Source organism: Natator depressus, chromosome 6 (assembly GCF_965152275.1).
Source record: "Natator depressus isolate rNatDep1 chromosome 6, rNatDep2.hap1, whole genome shotgun sequence".
NCBI classification, from domain to species: Eukaryota; Metazoa; Chordata; order Testudines; family Cheloniidae; genus Natator; species Natator depressus.
Genome location: NC_134239.1, coordinates 59,794,675 through 59,812,917, shown reverse-complemented (window position 1 = coordinate 59,812,917; position 18,243 = coordinate 59,794,675). Strand labels below are relative to the sequence as shown.

Sequence of the window (18,243 nt, the reverse complement as noted above, 5' to 3'; positions counted from 1 at the left end):
TAATTGTATACACGTAATAGGAGCATTTCAACACATTCCATCATACTAATATCTCCATCACATCATTGCCTGTCCTCTCTGAAAGAGAAAGTAGGATAAGAATTTGAGGGATGGAGGAGAATAAGGGCCTACATCGAGGCCTGGGGTACTGTGGAGTGATGAGGTGCAGAGTCCCTGGGGTGGGGTTGAAGGGAGTCCCTGAAATAGAGGAAGAGGGGAGGATGGCATGCAGGGAGCTTGTGAGGGAAATGGAATGATGCAAGGAGCTGCTGATACATGCCATGAGCTTGGCCTATAGAAGCTATGACATGAGCCAACCTGGTGTAATATGTGAACACTGAAAAAACTCAGTATTACCATGTGCTATTTCTAATCAATAGAAAATATGAACTGTCAGCCTTAAATCATTTTTAACTTTTATAGCTAGATTCATTGGTACCCTCTGGAAGCAGCACAGCAGTTGCTTCAATTAATCTGGGTTTACAGCTGCTTTGTTTTGCCAGAGCAATGCAAATCATCTGGACTCTTCACCCCACTTTTCCCTTCCTTGCTGTCCTCTCGATTCCCACTGTTTCTCACACCTCCTTACACTCTTGTGTATGCACACCAGTTTTCCCCTCCCTTCGCCACCTCCCTTATTATCCTGCACACCCTATCTGTTGAGGGGATCAGGTGCAAAGTGTGAAACTTTTCAAAAGATACTTAGGCTTGGCATCTGTATTTGCTGCTGTTCTCAGTAAAGGTCATCATGCAGAGTGTCTTGTTTCAAAATGGCTGACAGCTCCCAAGTTTCTCAATGGGGCTGAAGCTACAGCTAACATCAAGGAACATTCTGTTTGAGAACAATGAGCGATCTTTCTCAAAATGGCTACCAGCTGAGGGCCACTGTGGCTCAGGCCTCTGCGAACAATGGGCTATGGCAGTCATTTTGAAAAAGGGCAGTTCTTTGGAATTCTGATGGAGACCATTGTATGCTTCTCTGCTAAAGGAGAAACTTTCAGCTATGAAGAATAACTGGGGGGATATTACCATTAATCTAAAAGAAAATATTCAAATACAGCTGTGGTGAAGGAGTTCAGTGAGTTTTAATTATAGGGGATAGTTGTAGCGTCTGTTACTCTGTCACATTATTGGGGGCAAAAAGTTTTGATTGCTAAATTTCTGAAGGACCCATTTTTAGTTTACTTTGATTTCTAAGCTAATTAAGAGTTTTACTTGTACATTCTCAGGAAGTTCATTCCTTACTCAAACTGCTGTAATTTTTGGAGGGATGGTCTGTGTCTTACATACATAACAGGAAGATTGAATCTCTTTTGAGTTGAATTTTGCACTTAAACTGAACTACAGATTTGTTAGAGCTATCCATAATTCAGTAGGGTAGAGATCTACCCACTGTGTTCATGCTGCTGCTTTTGCTCCAGTGCAGAAGTTTTGAGTGATACTGTCACTCTGAAACTTAGGTCTGAACTCTGGAGGTCCTCAATCTCTAGGTTGTGACTCTGTAAAAAAAAAATCTCTGGGTTTCAGCAACAAGTTACCTTTTCAGTCACCAGGACATCAACTGAATGTGTTAATGTTTAACAGTGTGACCACAGGGCTCTTTGTTGAGCTGTAGGAGAGGTGGGGAGCAGAATCCATTGCAGAACATGAGAAAAAAACCTAAGCCCCTCCTGTCTTTAACTAATTTGCTCTGCCTTGTTTGGCCTCAGGCACCACTTCTGCCCCTCCCTGTCATATTCCAGGCTGTGTTCAATTCTTACTGGGCTTGGGCACTATCCACCACGTCCGTGTAGAACATACCCTTACACAAGTGTGGATGAGGAAGTCACTCTGTCTCCACCTCAGGCAGCAGGAGAGCGTAGCTGGGGGAGCTTATTTTTGCGTGCTGGGATTGCCAGGGCTAAGACTAACCAGAGATAGATGCAAAACAGTTTAGCTTGTGAGGGAACAGAGACATTTCTCAGCACTCCACTGTAGCTACCCACCATGGCCACCTTAGAGAGGCGGTAGGCGGAAAAATCCCCTGAAACAGCTACCCAAAGCAGGAGTTAGGCTGGTACTTCAGAGCCAAGCTCCGGGCCTGTGCTGAGGCAATTCTGAGTCCTGGTTTGGGGGGTGGGTGTAGTGGGTGCCAGACTTACGGCTCTTGGCAGAGTGGGTGAGGTAGGGGCTGAGGTGCCACTGGAGGTTGTAGGTGGGCTCTGCTGTGCCAACTCAGGTCCGATCAAAGTCAGGCATGGGGATGACAAACCAGCTTCGGAAAAAGGCAGAGGCCCGAGCGGCTGATCACAACAGCGAGGCACAGCTGGCCAGGCCAGCCCCGCCCCGCGAGAGGGACAGGAGGGAGGCGGTGGGCAAGCTCGGGGGACACGCCGATAACAACGGGAGGCTCTGGACGCTGTGAATGGGGTTCTGGGGACTGGAGGGGGGCCCGTGGCCAATAAACAGGGAACAGGCCATGGGGCTCAGGGGCAGGGGTGATGTGATGTGGGGAGAAGCCCGGCCTGGGATCCCTTCCTCTCCCCTGGGCCTTTGCACCTTCCGCGCTGGGCCTGGTTTGTGCTGGGGGGTGCCGAGCCGGAGAGGAGCTTTTCTTCCCTCCCTCCCTCCGTGCCCGTCCGCCCCCCAGCTCCCCATCGGGCCTTGGCGCGCGGCCCGCAGCGGGCTGCCCGGGGCCGGGCTGGGGCAGAAGCGCGCGGGCGCGCACGTAGCTGTAGAACGCAACGTCAGGCTGCTGCGGCAGCTGCCCCGTGCTCGCGCATGCGCCAGTGAGACTGCGGAGCCGCGTGAGTCAGCTTGGAGCGGGGGCGAGGCTGCGTGGCGGGCGGGGTGGGGCCGCGCTGTGGGGCCAACAGTGCGGGGTAGCTGCTCTGCGCCCCTCCCCGTCATGGGGTCAGAGCCCGGGGTCAGAGCCCAGGCTCCAGCCCAAGCCTGAATGTCCACGCTGCAGTTTCAGAGCCTCCCAGCCCGGGTCAGCTGGCCTGGGCCAGCCTTGGCAGTGCCCCAGTCTTTGACTGCAGTACTGACGTACCCCAAGGTACTAGTAGGGTTGTGGAATAGGTGTGTGGGGGTGGCTACACTGCAAGGAAAGGCCAGGGTTCAAACTCAGGTGCAAACCTGATTTCCCGCACCTACCATCTACACAAAGATTAAGTTAACTCAAGGCTTGGACTACTCCTGGGGGAATTCTGTGGTATGTGCAGAATTCGTGTCCCCTGCAGATTTTTTTTCCATATAGAATACAGTAACTCCTTACTTAGGGTGACCAGATAGCAAGTGTAGAAAATCAGGGTGGGGGGTAATAGGTGCCTATATAAGAAAAAGCCCCCAAAATCTGGACTGTCCCTATAAAATTGGGCCATCTGGTCACTCTATTCTCTCTTAATGTCCTAGTTATGTTCTTGAAAAATGCAACTTTAAGTGAAACGATGTTAAGCAAATCCAATTTCCCCATAAGCATTAATGTAAATAAGGGGTGGTTAGGTTCCAGGGAAATTTTTTTGCCAGACAAAAGACATTATATACATATACAGTATACCTTTTAAATAATTTAATACTGTACTCACCAATGATGATTGTGACGCTGGGTTGAGGCAGGGGCGTAGCGGAGTCGGGGCACAGGGGCTTGCCCACTCCCTGGCTAGAATGCTGGGTGGGTGAAGCAGGGCAAGTCCCCGCGTCCTGACCCTGCTCCCCGGCAGGAGTGCCAGGCAGGCAGAACTGGGCAAGGCCCCACTCCCTGACTCTGTCCCCAGCAGGAGTACGGGGCAGGCAGAGTTGGGGGAGCCAAACAGTGTTATAAGGGAACATTGCAGGACTTTAAAGGTGTCTGTTCTCCAATAGGTCAGCGACCTAATAATGAAACAACGTTAACGTGTTTCAGAGTAACAGCCGTGTTAGTCTGTATTCGTAAAGAGAAAAAAGAACAGGAGGACTTGTGGCACCTTAGAAACTAACCAGTTTATTTGAGCATGAGCTTTTGTGAGCTACAGCTCACTTCATCGGATGCATAGCATATCGTGGAAACTGCAGAAGACATTATATACACACAGAGACCATGAAACAAAACTTCCGCCCACCCCACTCTCCTGCTGGTAACAGCTTATCTTATCTTGTTTCATGGTCTCTGTGTGTATATAATGTCTTCTGCAGTTTCCACGATATGCTATGCATCCGATGAAGTGAGCTGTAGCTCACGAAAGCTCATGCTCAAATAAACTGGTTAGTCTCTAAGGTGCCACAAGTACTCCTTTTCTTTTTTCTTTTAACGTTAACGTGGACGATGTTAAGTGAGGAGTTACTGTAATATATTCTCCTGGAGTGGCACTGCAATTACACCTTTTGCCTACCAGGGGCTGCTGTGGCACCAGAAGAGTGAGCAGCTGGCTCACACACTGGAGCAGCCGGCAATGGAGAGGGAGAGAGCAGAGACTGCTTTTCTCACGGTGACATGCCTGAAGGGCCAGGTGAGGGGGGGGCAGTATATGGGCTGGATGGACAGAGTGGGGAACATAGGGCTGCTGGGGGAGTCACATAGACTAGGGTTCAGAAGGGCTAATGGGGGATAGACTGGGGTGGGGGCACAAGAGCTAGTGGGGTGATAGCATTGCGCCAAAGCTGAATGGGAGCGGGGTGTAGGGACACATGGGGGGAGGGCGGTGCAGGGAAAGTTGGGGATGGAGCAGATGTTCCTGAATGAGTGGGAGAACCAAGGGGCAACTAGGGTGTGTAAGGGGGAGGCTCCTCAATTCCCTAACAATCTTTCCCCCACCACTTCAAAGAAAAAACTATTTCATACTTCTCCCCGCAGCCACCCAACAACCTTCCAGGTTCGCTCCCAGGATTACTTCCTTCTCCCTCAGCTCCTTCGTTACCCTTGACTCCCCCAAGCCTTTGTACAGCTTCTGAGGGGTGTGGGAAATATGTTTCTCTATTGTAGTTTAAATTAATTATTACTCAAAGTTCTATATTAATATGCCTAGTAAGGAATTTGTCAAAAAAACATGTCCTGAATCTTTTTTTGGTGTCTAAATTGTTACAGACAGACTTGCTGATTGGTATTTTGAAATAAATTACCAAAATAATTGAAACTGGTATGATACTTTTGTTATTTTGACAAATAAAATATGCAGAATTTTAAAATATTGAGCACAAATGTAAAAAAAAAATTTGGCACAGAATTCTCCTGGGAGTAGCTTGGAACTAGGAGTGGAGGGTCCAAGCCTGAGTCAAGTGGAGACCTAGGCTTTATGCACTATTGCTTTGCCCACTGGCCTAGTATTCTGGGAGTCAGCCAAAAGTATCCCACAAACCCACGGGCTTACTTCCTTTGTTCTCTGGACAGTCAAGTTTGGTGGCCAGTCCAGTTTTTCTCCATATCGCACCATGAGTGGAGGATTAGAGCAGCCACATTTTGGGAGGGCACTAGAAAGTCTGGGTTATGGGTGGTTGGACTCAGGCCCTCCCCATAATGCAGTATAGACACTGGAACCACAGGTTGGGACTCAGGGTTCAACAATTCTTAACCTGGGGTTACAAATGAATGTAGATGCTCAAGCCTCAGGTGAACAAACTCCAGGTCTGCTAACTTCAGGTATACTAGCCCTGGACTTACATTGCTACATAGACATAACCCCTAGTGCATGAGTTTAGGGTGGGCTGCATCTACACTGCAAGGCAAAAGGCTTGATCCCTGGGTCCTGGTTTGACTCAGGCTTGGACCCTCCATTCCCATGGGGTCCTGGGATGCTGGGTCTGAGCCCTAGCTTAGAAGAATTTGCATGTAGCTGGAAAGGGGGTTAGGCTTGGGCCTGAGTTTGAACCATAGATTTATACTGAAGTGTAAACATGCCCTAAAAAAATCTCATGGCTCTTCATTGATCTCCTTCCCTGCTGTGGTAGTGGGGGGTCAGAATGCCCAGGACGGCTATTTGAAGACCAGTATCTGCCTCACACCAACCCTGTTGATGAAACAATGTTAAATCTCTCCCTCTACCGGCCTGAGACATCGCCTTCACCCAGCATGCCAAGGATGCAGATCATGCTGCATGAAGTGATTAATCAGAGTGCTGAAAAGAGGCAAAAGTTCAGGCCTTCCTGGGTATTGCAGCAATTGTTCCTATAGGAGCACCAATAAGTCAGGGCATTTGAAGCAAAGCAGAACTTGAGCCTGAGTTGAGAGAGAAAGCTGGACTTTGGCTGTGTGGTTACTAGGGACCTAACCTTGTGGACTAGCCTCAGTGTTACCACTAGAGACAGGGTGTCCATTCCACCCTGGCTGATTGGGTACTAGTACTGAATAACAGTCGTTACCACACTGTCCTCTGGGGGGGGTCTATTCCCACAGTCCCTGCTATAGCTCACTAAAGCAGTGATTTCTGAAAGCCTTCTGGGAACGCAGGGGAATTGTGGGAAAAGGGATTAAACTCTAGGGAAATACCCATAATTCCCAGCGGGAAGTACATTAAGCCCTAATGTACTGGCAGCATTTCTTAGAGCTTCCTCCCTCCCCCAAAAAGGAGGCTAGAGTGAATGCTAAGCTCCTGCTTGGTGAACGAGGTTTCCTTAGGAGCTGCTGAAAAGCAGTCATGCAGTATCTGAGGCAGCTGTGGTCAGGCAGTGCAGAGTGTTCTGGCAGGCCCTGTGGAGTGACAGACCAGCAGATAAGGGTGGTTTTGCTGGACTGGCCAATGCATCATAAGACAGGCTCAAAATTAGTCTTTCATTAGTGAGCACTGAATATAAACACATTGTAGACCCATGCATAACATGAAACAAAAGGATAAGGGGCAGATTCATCCCTGCAGTGGTGCTAGGGCCACTGTAGGGACAGAGGGAGTTTCCTTGATCTTTTGCCATAGAGTAATGATGAATCAGGCCCTATATGTGTCCATATCAATGACGCAGCCTCCCTTAAATATGTAGTTACCAAAGCCAAGCTAACAGAAATAGTACATTAAAATCAGTCTATAGGCCAGAGTTAAGGTTCTTGTGATGAACAATACATCTCTTTGTGCTGGATAAGAATCATATGTTTATTATATAGGACGTGTAAGACCCTTAATTATTCATGCCCTTCCTTGCTTTTAACCGTGAGCAGTTTATACGTGGTTGGTAAGTACATTGTTCTCAGAAACTTTACCTGGTTTTTGAAACAAAGTTTGGTATTCAGAAGTATGTTTATTGAGTGCTGTCAGTGCATTTCATCCAGTATAGAATATAGTGGAAGACATGGGCCCTCTCTAGTATCGAGTTGACACAGAGAGAATAGTCCAAAGACTGTTCACATTGCACAGCCAGAGAATGTGGACACCCTCCCGTACTTTCTGCTCTCCTTGGGAACATGATCTCCACACCCGCTGGCTCCTTTATTGCCAGTTTGCAGGTTATACACTATCACTTAGGTTAGTTGGGTGCTCTGACACCTTCCTCCATTCAGCGCAAACAGTGCTGTGAGCTGCATTAGCTAATGTGTTTGGGGGTGCTGACTCCTTCAGAGATGACACAGCAAAGTGGGAGCCCCAGACTTAGTATTCATCTTGCACTAAGTGCTTTATTCCCTCGATTGTGTAGTTACTCAAAGACAGACAGGACCGTTACAGCAGTTTAAATAAAATAAATTACAATACATAAATAACTTTCCTACCAGCTCTTCTCAGCTGGGGCTGGTGCAGGGGCACAGACTGGGGAGGATTTGAGCAAGCTTATTCTTATAACAGATCGCTCTAGGGCCAAGTCCATCCTGATGCCATTAAATGGAGCCTAACTTTTGGCTGCGTAGCATTGCCCAATTTAATCCCAAACCTCAGATGAACTGCTCCAGGTGTTCTTCACCTCACAAACCTAGGGGAAGGGGGAAAGACTCCCTGAGGATCAGGAGAGTGAAACCCTGGGGAGATGACTAGCCTATGGGGCAGACCAAGGCAAATTCTGAAACGCCAAACTCCGTTTAGGCCTCCAGGGCAGTGGAGACTAAACTGCTACAGTTCCATAGTCTGATTATCCAGTAATAATGCATAAGGGAGGGGGGTTCATTCTTGTAGGGGCAGAATCCAAGAGATGTTGACTCCACTGCTGCTATATTAGTGCCTGCACTCTCACAACAGATAACTGCGGTTTAGTGAAGATAACTCTGACCCTTTCTTTCCCCCTACCCACAAGACGCCATCCTATCTAACACAGCAGTTAGGACACTGTATGTTTGTGGACCACAAGGTCTGTGGCCAGGGAATTTATATGCTGTGTCATCCCAGATACTGGATTGAGGATGATAGGTTCTTCTCCCTAGCTGATGTAATGATAGAGAGGGTGGTCCCAGGGAGACAGGTTCTAGAGAGAGGGCTCCGAGAGGATAACCTAATACAACAGATGCGCCATACATCTGTCCTACAACTACAACTTGAGTACTACAATGGTATAGTACTTATTAACTGAAACCTTGTGTCCTTTCACTCTGGTATCTCTTGGACACTCCCTCTGAGGAGAAAACACTGATGGTGTGAAGAGGACAACAGCTAGGTCTTTTCTAATTTTAGGAACTTCTCCTGCCACTGCTCTCACACAGATGCAGCTCTGCCAGGAGTAATTATAGTAAAAGCACTAGTGTGGACCAGCTGCTAACCACCAGATTGTCTACATCAGGTCTGAGCAGAGTTACACAACAAAACACCCACTGTTGCTAGAATCTGTCCAACTGCACCAGGGTGAGACCAACAGCAGGAAAATTTCCTGCCACTCTCTGAGTAAGAGGAAGATTGAGTGGAGAGGTCTTCCCAGAGCATGCTTCCACTGGTTTGTCTGATTTGCCAGCAGAGGGCAGCATAACTCTACAGCTGGAATCAGAGTAACAGCCGTGTTAGTCTGTATTCGCAAAAAGAAAAGGAGTACTTGTGGCACCTTGGTTAGTCTCTAAGGTGCCACAAGTACTTCTTTTCTTTCTACAGCTGGAAGTGGCCTCTGGATGAGAGATTCCTCAGCTAATTAGGGGATAGGAGAATGGTGGTGTTTTGGCTGGGATGGGATTGGTGGTCCTGGTAATGGGGAATGGTGTGGATGTACCTGCACCTAGATGCAGGCGCAGAATGGGTGGGACCCATCTTAAGAGGCAATGCCCATCACCTTTCAGCATCTGGAATGAGGTGCTGTTCCCCCACATGAGTCTAGGGAAAGCCAGGAGGGGGATTAGTTCTCAGAGGATTCTGTCTCGTCGGTGGAGCCATCGCTCTCTGTATCCACTTTCTGGTGGTGGTGAAGAGGTTTCCAGGGGGAGCTGATTCTGGGGGAGGTGCGGGTAGGCAGGTTCGCAATGTCCCCACTGGAGCCGGCTGGAGTGGAGATGGAGAGCCCTGAAACCTGAGAGAGTCTGAAAGAGAAATGACAAACCCCAGGTGGCCTAGTCTGTCATATTCACCCCTTACCCAGCAGCAGGTCTGGAGCAAGCCCAGGATAGGATCACAGATCCAGAGCTGATCTCACAGAACTAGTCCTGTAACACAGAGAGAGATGTTTACAGCAGACCAGGGAACACTCTGCAGTGGCACCTGGCAGATGGATCCTGTCTGGCTTTTGATTCTGTTACTCCTTCCTCATGTTTCAATAGGTCAACCCCATGCTCTGGGTGTTCCTAAATCTCTGTCAGAAGCTGGGACTGGATGGCAGGGGATGGATTACTCAATAATTGCTCTGTTCTGTTCATTTCCTCTGAAGCATTTGGCACTGTCCACTGTCAGAAGACAGGATACTGGGCTAGATGGACCACTGGTCTGACCCATTATGGCCATTCTTAGGTCCCTCTCCCCAAGTCACAGCCCCTACTTCCCCAACTGTCCTGCTATTTTCACCACTGTATGAGACTTGATCCTCCACAATAAAAGGTCCTTTGCTTGGGGTTCTCCACTGCCTCTGTGTCTCCCTGCAGACAGGTCTCTTCTCTGCATTTGAAGACCATCCCAACAACTTAGTCTGCTACACCTAGGAACACTCCACAAAAGGGCCTTTGCTGCCTAGGCTGAAGGACTGTCTCATCAACTGCTCCATTGTACTACGGCTGAGTGAGAGGAAAGGGGACAGCTCCCAACCCCAGGCTCCCATCATGCTGCCTTGGATCTGCCACCTTCCTTCCCACTCTGGACAACTGCACTTACAACTTCTCCAATTCCTGATCCATGGGAGGGTCAAGAAGCAGGTCTCCTTTATCTGGCAGAGCCCCTGGAAAACAGCAGCAAGAAAATACTCAATGCAGAGGGTGGCCATGTGGGAACAGGCTCCATGCACAACAGAGTTCAAGGACTCTATAGCATAGAGCTATGCAGTATCAGATCTACAAAAGAGAGGAGGCCCTCCTTCCCACCTGGTCTATGGCTGTACACTGTTCACTGACACAGCCCAGCTCAGCCTGACTGTAAGGGGTTGTCCGCACTAAGGCACAGAAGTTTTTGTGACCTGTGAATGGCACACTCCGCTGATGCGACACAGCTGCCTTTTTCACAGTACAGCCATGTGTCAAATGTGTTTGCACAGTCACACTCACGAGGCTGCCTGACTCTACTGGTATCAGAGCATGCTGAGAAAATCCAGGCAGCTATCCCAAAGTGCTGCAGCAGGGGACAGAATACCCAGAGGACATGCATAGAGAGCAGTACTAGCAGCACATGGGGCATGCACTCTGGGATGTCCTACCACACACAGAGCTGGAGAAAAGAGGACTAGCCAAAAAAGTTACACAGGCACGATTGGGGGTCCCAGCCACTGTGCTCCCTCTGTGCTCCCTCTGTACAAGGGCCTCGTCCACTGCCAAACACAGCACCCGGTTAGCAGCTATAGTCACTATCAGAGCATTGACCCTGTTCTGTGGGCACAAACCAGCTTTAGAGCAAAGTATGTCACTGACTGGTTACACACTCAGTTAGCAGTTACAGCATAGGCAGGGCTGAATCTCAGAGACTCAGAAATTTGTGGCTGAGAGAGCAGATTTGTCAGTGCTTGTGGCAGCTCTGAGTTCAGGCCTGGGGCTAAACCATTCCGCACCCCAGACAGCACCTCTAGTATATTCCCAGGGACAGGAAGGCTGTCAGGCCCAAGCCTGGTTTTCTATGAGATCTGAGGAACTGCAGATAAGTGGATGGGCCACACTCTGTCAGCAGCTGCTGCCAGGGTGCGAGAGGGATGGGCCCAGTAGGATGGGTCAGAGATCATCTCCCCCATTTCTCACTGTAAGACCAGGATATTGACGAGGGCATGTTAACTGGGGCTGGTATATCCCTGTTCAGGATGAGGCATGTGCAGTGTGGTCAGGTGACTGTGCCTGTTGATGCTTCAGGGTTCACACTGAGTTACACTGGAAAGGAGGGCAGCAGTCTGTTAGGAAGGCCCTTCTTCTAAACCTATGGTTAACTCCCCCCTGTACACAGATCCAGGAAGGATGTGGGCCAGGCCAACACAAAGAGGATAGGAACTGCCTTGCCCTGGCCAGGACACTGCCAGAGCAAAACCCCAAGTATAAACAAGGCTTCAGAACAATTGCAGAGCTGGACCAATGGCTCAGTGGGGTGTGCTCTGCTGTGCATGAAACCTAGACGCCACAGTCAGTGTCTTTGGGGTAAGTGCTTTATACTACTATGTGGGAGATCTGGATTTGGTTAATAGCCCTGGTCTCTTGTTCCCCAAGGAGGCAGGGCCTGCGGATTCATGCACTCCTTTATAGGAGCCCTGACAGAGGCATTCAGCTACTGCAGTGATGGGCACCAAATAAGAACCCACACCAACGACAGCTGACCCTCAATTTATTCCAGTTTGGGGGGCCCCCCACAACCACCAGAGAAGCCAGATGCTCTAGTGCTCCTGTCACCATGACCGAAAAGCCCAGGAGTGCTCCAACCTGCTGCTTGCCATGGGCTTAATTAGAAGAATAAGTCAGATAAGGCCTGGGCTTGTTTCTGAATTTGCAGAACATGTAGTGAGGTCTCTGGGGCACTTGAATTACTTGGGAGAATTGGTAAATAACACTCAAAAGGATTCATGAATCAATATTGACACTGGAGTTAGGCTGCAGATTCCAATCTGCCTGACAAACTCATCAATGGTGCCCCAGCCAGAATAAATCACTCTAATCCCCATCCCTATTCTACTAGCCCGGCAGCTTCCTGCGACGCCCCAGTGAGACTAAAGAACACAGGGCACTGATTGAAAGCTCCTTTGCCTCTGAAGCTCTCGCCTGGAACTGCCCTTGCTGCAGGGCATTGGGGAGCCTGTGATCCCCTGCAGCCCAAAGACTATTCAGATCATCATGCAAGAAAGCTTAAAAGACAGTAGGAGAAGAATCCTTCTTCCTTGCCAAGATGCTGCACCTGTTAGACTTGCGGCTGCTACCCCTCCCATGAGAGGCCTCAGCAGGAGGCTGGCAGGGGGCCAGAGGCCAGGGCTGTGTTAATGGAAAGGAAAACCCACAGACTTTGAACAAGGTACAATGGAAGCTGTGGGCAGGGATTTCTCAGCCCATCTGTTTTTTTTCCACCTTGCTGGAAGTGGATTTCATAGAGCTAAGGGGAAAAAGCCTTGCTTGGTGCAATCCAGGCATCACCTTCTCCAGTGAATACACTGTTTTCTAAGTCTTTTCGCAGAGGGGATTGCTGGGTTGTATTCATGTCCCTTTGATATATAATCTCTGTGTTGTTTTTTGTTTGTTTGGTAAACAGCCCTGCCTGAGAGGAGTATTCACAGCTCAGATGGTCTGTAGAGGGCGGAGGCTCAACCAGGCTCAGCTCTCTGCTAAGACACACACCTGTGAGAAGGAGCAGGCATTTCAGGAAGGGGAAGCTACTTTCCCCTGAGGCTCTTCTCTGAAGTAGGGGGACTATTGGAGAATCAACCCTGGAACTAGAGGGAGAAACTGTCCAATAGGATGGAAGTCCTGTTGATTGGGTCTCATCATGTGAAGACTAAGAGGTGAAAGCCCCAGGCATCCAGATATTCCTCCTAAGCCCTGAGACAGCCTTGGGGTTACAGATTCAGCCTGCTAAACTCAGCCAACAAGTGACCGCTGTTCACTTTTGCAGGAAGGGAAGGGGAAGCACAAGCAAGGAACAGGGGGTCTGCATGGAATAAAGGGTTTGAAATCTATAAAAATGAGGCATAGGCAAGGAGCAGTCCAGTTCCCCTGCTCTTGGATAACACTGACCTGTGCAACAGAGGAATGGGACTGAGCTGTGAGAGCCCATGTGCTCTGCACCACCCAGGGCTGACACTTTACAGCCAGCCCCCTCCTTCCCCCGGGTTCCAACCCAGTCTGGTGCAGAATTCTCCAGCAGCTTCAAATATGTTCACAATGGGAGGATGTGACAACATTAAATATGACCCTGAACAAGCCAACCAATTCAGTTTCCCTTGTGCCTTTTTCTGACATTAAATTCAATGTATTTTACACGGGCCCCAGATCTTTAATATTGCACAGGTTTTTGAACTGACAACATATAACTGCCTTGGAGGGGTTATTTGGGAAAGCTGGAGGCTCAGCAGTTGGGGTGGGAGACAGTTGGGAAGGTCTGGGAGGCAGTTTGGTCTTTGGCCCCAGGGAGGTATTAGGGATGAGGATGCATTTTTTTCTTCCTTTTCACTTGTAGCCAAGGATGAAGATCATTTAACATTTGGGGGAAAGGAGACTTGATCTCAGTTCCCCACCCTAGCAACTTCTGAGAACAATGAGCTGTCTTACTCGCCCCCGATGCAATACCCGTGCCTTCCAACATGAATGGATAAACACATTAAATTAGATGGATATTTCTGTTAAAATGATCAGCAAGTAAATAGTTAACAATACTGCTATTATCGGTGTCAATGTCAACATCTCAAATCTCAATACCTCCCTAGACCTATTGTTTCAGGCACTCTGCAGACTCAGACAAATGTTGCTGCATCGGACTATGTTTTCATTTGTTTCATAAGGTTTCATTTGTGACCACAAGGGAGGGAGACCTTTATTTTCAATGACAATTTAAAATCTGCTGCATGATTCTACAGAAAATTCCACAAAAAATGCAGAACCAGGAAAAACCTAGGGCCATATCCACAGGGCTCTGTTCCTCTCCTTACCTAGGGCTCTGTTGATCCCATGATGCTTTGCAAGAGCCATAAGGAATCCATAGAAGGTCAGTCTCTGTACACTGCTCAGCACCTCTTTGACAAGGGCAGATGGGGGACAGCTAGATGGAGAAGAAGAAAGAGGAAAATAAAACCTGGCATGAATCATAGAACATCTTCATCCTTCTAACTCCCTGATGTCTGACCACCCTGAAGCAGCCCTAGCTGTGCTCCCTGACTATATCCTCCTGGAATGGATTGGAGGAAGTAAACTGGTGCTTCCACCTGTTGCCTTTTGCTAAGCAAGACCTTCAAGCTAAGGTAGATCCCCAAAATCAGCCATAATTGCCTTCAGTCCAAGGAGAGGACAAAGCATTCTGGAAGGGCACATTCCATCTACCTGGACAAATAGGAATCTTAGCAGATGAGGATACAGAAATCTGTATCTGTAAGGCCTGGTGTTCTTCTATGCTGTGCTGAAGGAAGAATAGTCTTGTAGACTGGGCACCGGACTGTGACTCTGGTGATCTATGGGTGTACTGCTGCCTCTAATAGACTCCCTTGGACAAGTCACTTGTTTGTTCAGTGCCTGAACTCCTCATCAGTACAATGAGTTAATGATAGACCCAAGCTCCTGGGGCTGTTGTGAGAACAACTTTATTAATGTGCCTGGGTGCTCAGATACCAAGACAATGAGTACCACTGAAATACCTTCCATAATTAAAGCATACTTCTAACAAAAAGAAAAGGAGTACTTGTGGCACCTTAGAGACTAACAAATTTATTTGAGCATAAGCTTTTGTGAGCTACAGCTCACTTCATCGGATGCATGCCATGGAAAATACAGTGGGGAGATTTATATACACAGAGAACATGAAACAATGGGTGTTACCATTCACACTGTAACAACAGTGATCAGGTAAGGTGAGCTATTACCAGCAGGAGAGCGGGGCGGGGGGAGGGGGGAACACCTTTTGTAGTGATAATCAAGGTGGGCCATTTCCAGCAGTTGACAAGAACCTGTGAGGAACAGTAGGGGGGGAAATAAACATGGGGAAATAGTTTTACTTTGTGTAATGACACATCCACTCCCAGTCTTTATCCAAGCCTAAGTTAATTGTATCCAGTTTGCAAATTAATTCCAATTCAGCAGTCTCTCGTTGGAGTCTGTTTTTGAAGTTTTTTGTTGAAGAATTGCTACTTTTAGGTCTGTAATCGAGTGACCAAAGAGACTGAAGCGTTCTCCGACTGGTTTTCGAATGTTATAATTCTTGACATCAGATTTGTGTCCATTTATTCTTTTACATAGAGACTGTCCAGTTTGGCCAATGTACATGGCAGAGGGGCATTGCTGGCACATGATGGTGTATATCACATTGGTAGATGTACAGGTGAACGAGCCTCTGATAGTGTGGCTGATGTGATTAGGCCCTATGATGGTGTCCCTTGAATAGATATGTGGACACAGTTGGCAACAGGCAACTTCTGGGTACTCTTCTGGCTCTGTCAATCTGTTTCTTCACTTCAGCAGGTGGGTATTGTAGTTGTAAGAATGCTTGATAGAGATCTTGTAGGTGTTTGTCTCTGTCTGAGGGGTTCGAGCAAATGCGGTTGAATCGTAGAGCTTGGCTGTAGACAATGGATCATGTGGTGTGGTCTGGATGAAAGAGCCAGAAGAGTACCCAGAAGTTACTTACTACAGGACAGGCCCAACAAAGAAAATAACAGAACGCCACTAGCCGTCACCTTCAGCCCCCAACTAAAACCTCTCCAACGCATCATCAAGGATTTACAACCTATCCTGAAGGACGACCCATCACTCTCACAGATCTTGGGAGACAGGCCAGTCCTTGCTTACAGACAGCCCCCCAACCTGAAGCAAATACTCACCAGCAACCACACAACAGAACCACTAACCCAGGAACCTATCCTTGCAACAAAGCCCGTTACCAACTGTATCCATATATCTATTCAGGGGACACCATCATAGGGCCTAATCACATCAGCCACACTATCAGAGGCTCGTTCACCTGCACATCTACCAATGCGATATATGCCATCATGTGCCAGCAATGCCCCTCTGCCATGTACATTGGTCAAACTGGACAGTCTCTACATAAAAGAATGGACACAAATCAGACGTCAAGAATTAGAACATTCAAACACCAGTCGGAGAACGCTTCAGTCTCTTTGGTCACTCGATTACAGACCTAAAAGTGGCAATTCTTCAACAAAAAAACTTCAAAAACAGACTCTGAGAGACTGCTGCATTGGAATTAATTTGCAAACTGGATACAATTAACTTAGGCTTGAATAAAGACTGGGAGTGGATGTGTCATTACACAAAGTAAAACTATTTCCCCATGTTTATTCCCCCCCTACTGTTCCTCACATGTTCTTGTCAACTGCTGGAAATGGCCCACCTTGATTATCACTACAAAAGGTGTTTCCCCCCTCCCCCCCGCCCCACTCTCCTGCTGGTAATAGCTCACCTTACCTGATCACTGTTGTTCCAGTGTGAATGGTAACACCCATTGTTTCATGTTCTCTGTGTATATAAATCTCCCCACTGTATTTTCCACGGCATGCATCCGATGAAGTGAGCTGTAGCTCACGAAAGCTTATGCTCAAATAAATTTGTTAGTCTCTAAGGTGCCTCAAGTACTCCTTTTCTTTTTGCAGATACAGACTAACACGGCTGCTACTCTGAAACCTGTCATACTTCTAACAGGCATCTTTGTGAGCCATGGCCCCTCCCTGCAGTGCTAGTTTGCTGCTGGAGCAGTATGCTTGAAAGCCTTTTGCTTCCCCACAAGCTGCCTGGTGTTATACTTAGGACCCTACCAAATTCACGGTCCATTTTGGTCAATTTCATGGTCATCCAATTTTTAAAATCGTAAATTTCATGATTTCAGCTATTTAAATCTGAAGTTTCACGATGTTGTAAGGGAGGTTGCGGTACTGCTACCCTTACTTCTGCACTGCTGCTGGTGGCAATGCTGCCTTCAGAGCTGGGCAGCTGGCGAGTGGCGGCTGCTGGGCAGCAGTCCAGCTCTAAAGGCAGAGCCGCTGCCAGCAGCAGCGCAGAAGTAAGGATGGTATGGTACGGTATTGCTCCCCTTACGTCTGCACTGCTGCTGGCAGGACGCTGCCTTCAGAGTTGGGTGCCTGGCTAACAGCTGCCGTTCTCTGACTGCCCAGCTCCAAAGGCAGCACAGAAGTAAGGGTGGCAATACTGCAACCCCCTTAAAATAACCTTGTGACCCCTCCCGCAACTTCCTTTTGCGTCAGGACCTCCAATTTGAGAAATGCTGGTCTCCCCCATGAAATCTGGTCTTTTGTGTGCTTTTACCCTATACTATACAGATTTCATGGGGGGAGACCAGATTTAGTGGCCCATGACGCATTTTTCATGGGCATGAATGTGTAGGGCCTTAGTTATGCTGTACACTGCATCTTAGTGACTAGCTATTGCACCTATACAAACCCCTCTACAAACTTCTCTGATGCTAAGAGACCTTTCCTACCACTCCCACCTCCAGGAAGCCAACAGTGTTTTGCTCATTCCCTATTGTGAACACACTTTGCCTACTGAGCCTTTTCCATAGGCGAGGAGGTCAGGGCAGAAGGACAATCTCCAAAGGAAAGCATAGTCCCAATGCGAACCATTTACCTCAATGATCAGCTAAACCCCCTCAATGCTTATGTCTGTGAAATAATTTCTCTTTCTTCGTTAGGCCTGTTACACAGAGTTCTCTCCCTTCACACCCATTCAAGGAGGCTTAGAGGGGTCCACAGCTGATGCAAAGCCCTGTAGTTCCTCAGAGCTCCACCCTTCCTAAAACAATCTTCCAGGTACTGGCTGTGAGTCTGCCCCCACTCCTTACCTGTATTTTGACCTATCACACAGGGACTCTAGGCAGTGGTAGAACAGAGATGCCTCCACCCCATCAAGTGGGCTGCACTCACTCGGAGCCTGGCGTGAACGGTGCTGCCCAGAGGATGATGTTGGCACAATCACAGTGTTCGGATTCTTACCAGTCAACAGATCTTGATAAATGGCAGCAACGCTCTCCAGGAACTCTGCAAAGCCAGAGGATGGCTTAGCACTCAGGGCTATAATAGGATTGACAATTAGAACATTCACCTGATCTACCAGGTTCTGGCCAG

At 48.2% G+C, this 18,243-nt stretch overlaps 1 protein-coding gene across 2 annotated transcripts in view; it reads right to left on the bottom strand.

Moving 5' to 3' along the window:
• Window positions 1-6,866: 6,866 nt before the first annotated feature.
• Window positions 6,867-18,243, bottom strand: part of CSTPP1 (centriolar satellite-associated tubulin polyglutamylase complex regulator 1) — a 146,913-nt gene continuing 135,536 nt past the window's right edge. For both annotated transcript variants that reach the window (XM_074955390.1, XM_074955389.1), the window contains 4 exons: window positions 17,961-18,156; window positions 14,086-14,195; window positions 10,143-10,206; window positions 6,867-9,361 (listed from right to left, as the gene is read on the bottom strand). In XM_074955390.1, coding sequence (XP_074811491.1) covers window positions 9,181-9,361; window positions 10,143-10,206; window positions 14,086-14,195; window positions 17,961-18,156 — 551 coding nt within the window. In that variant the 3' untranslated portion in view covers window positions 6,867-9,180. The remainder of the gene's footprint in view (window positions 9,362-10,142; window positions 10,207-14,085; window positions 14,196-17,960; window positions 18,157-18,243) is intronic.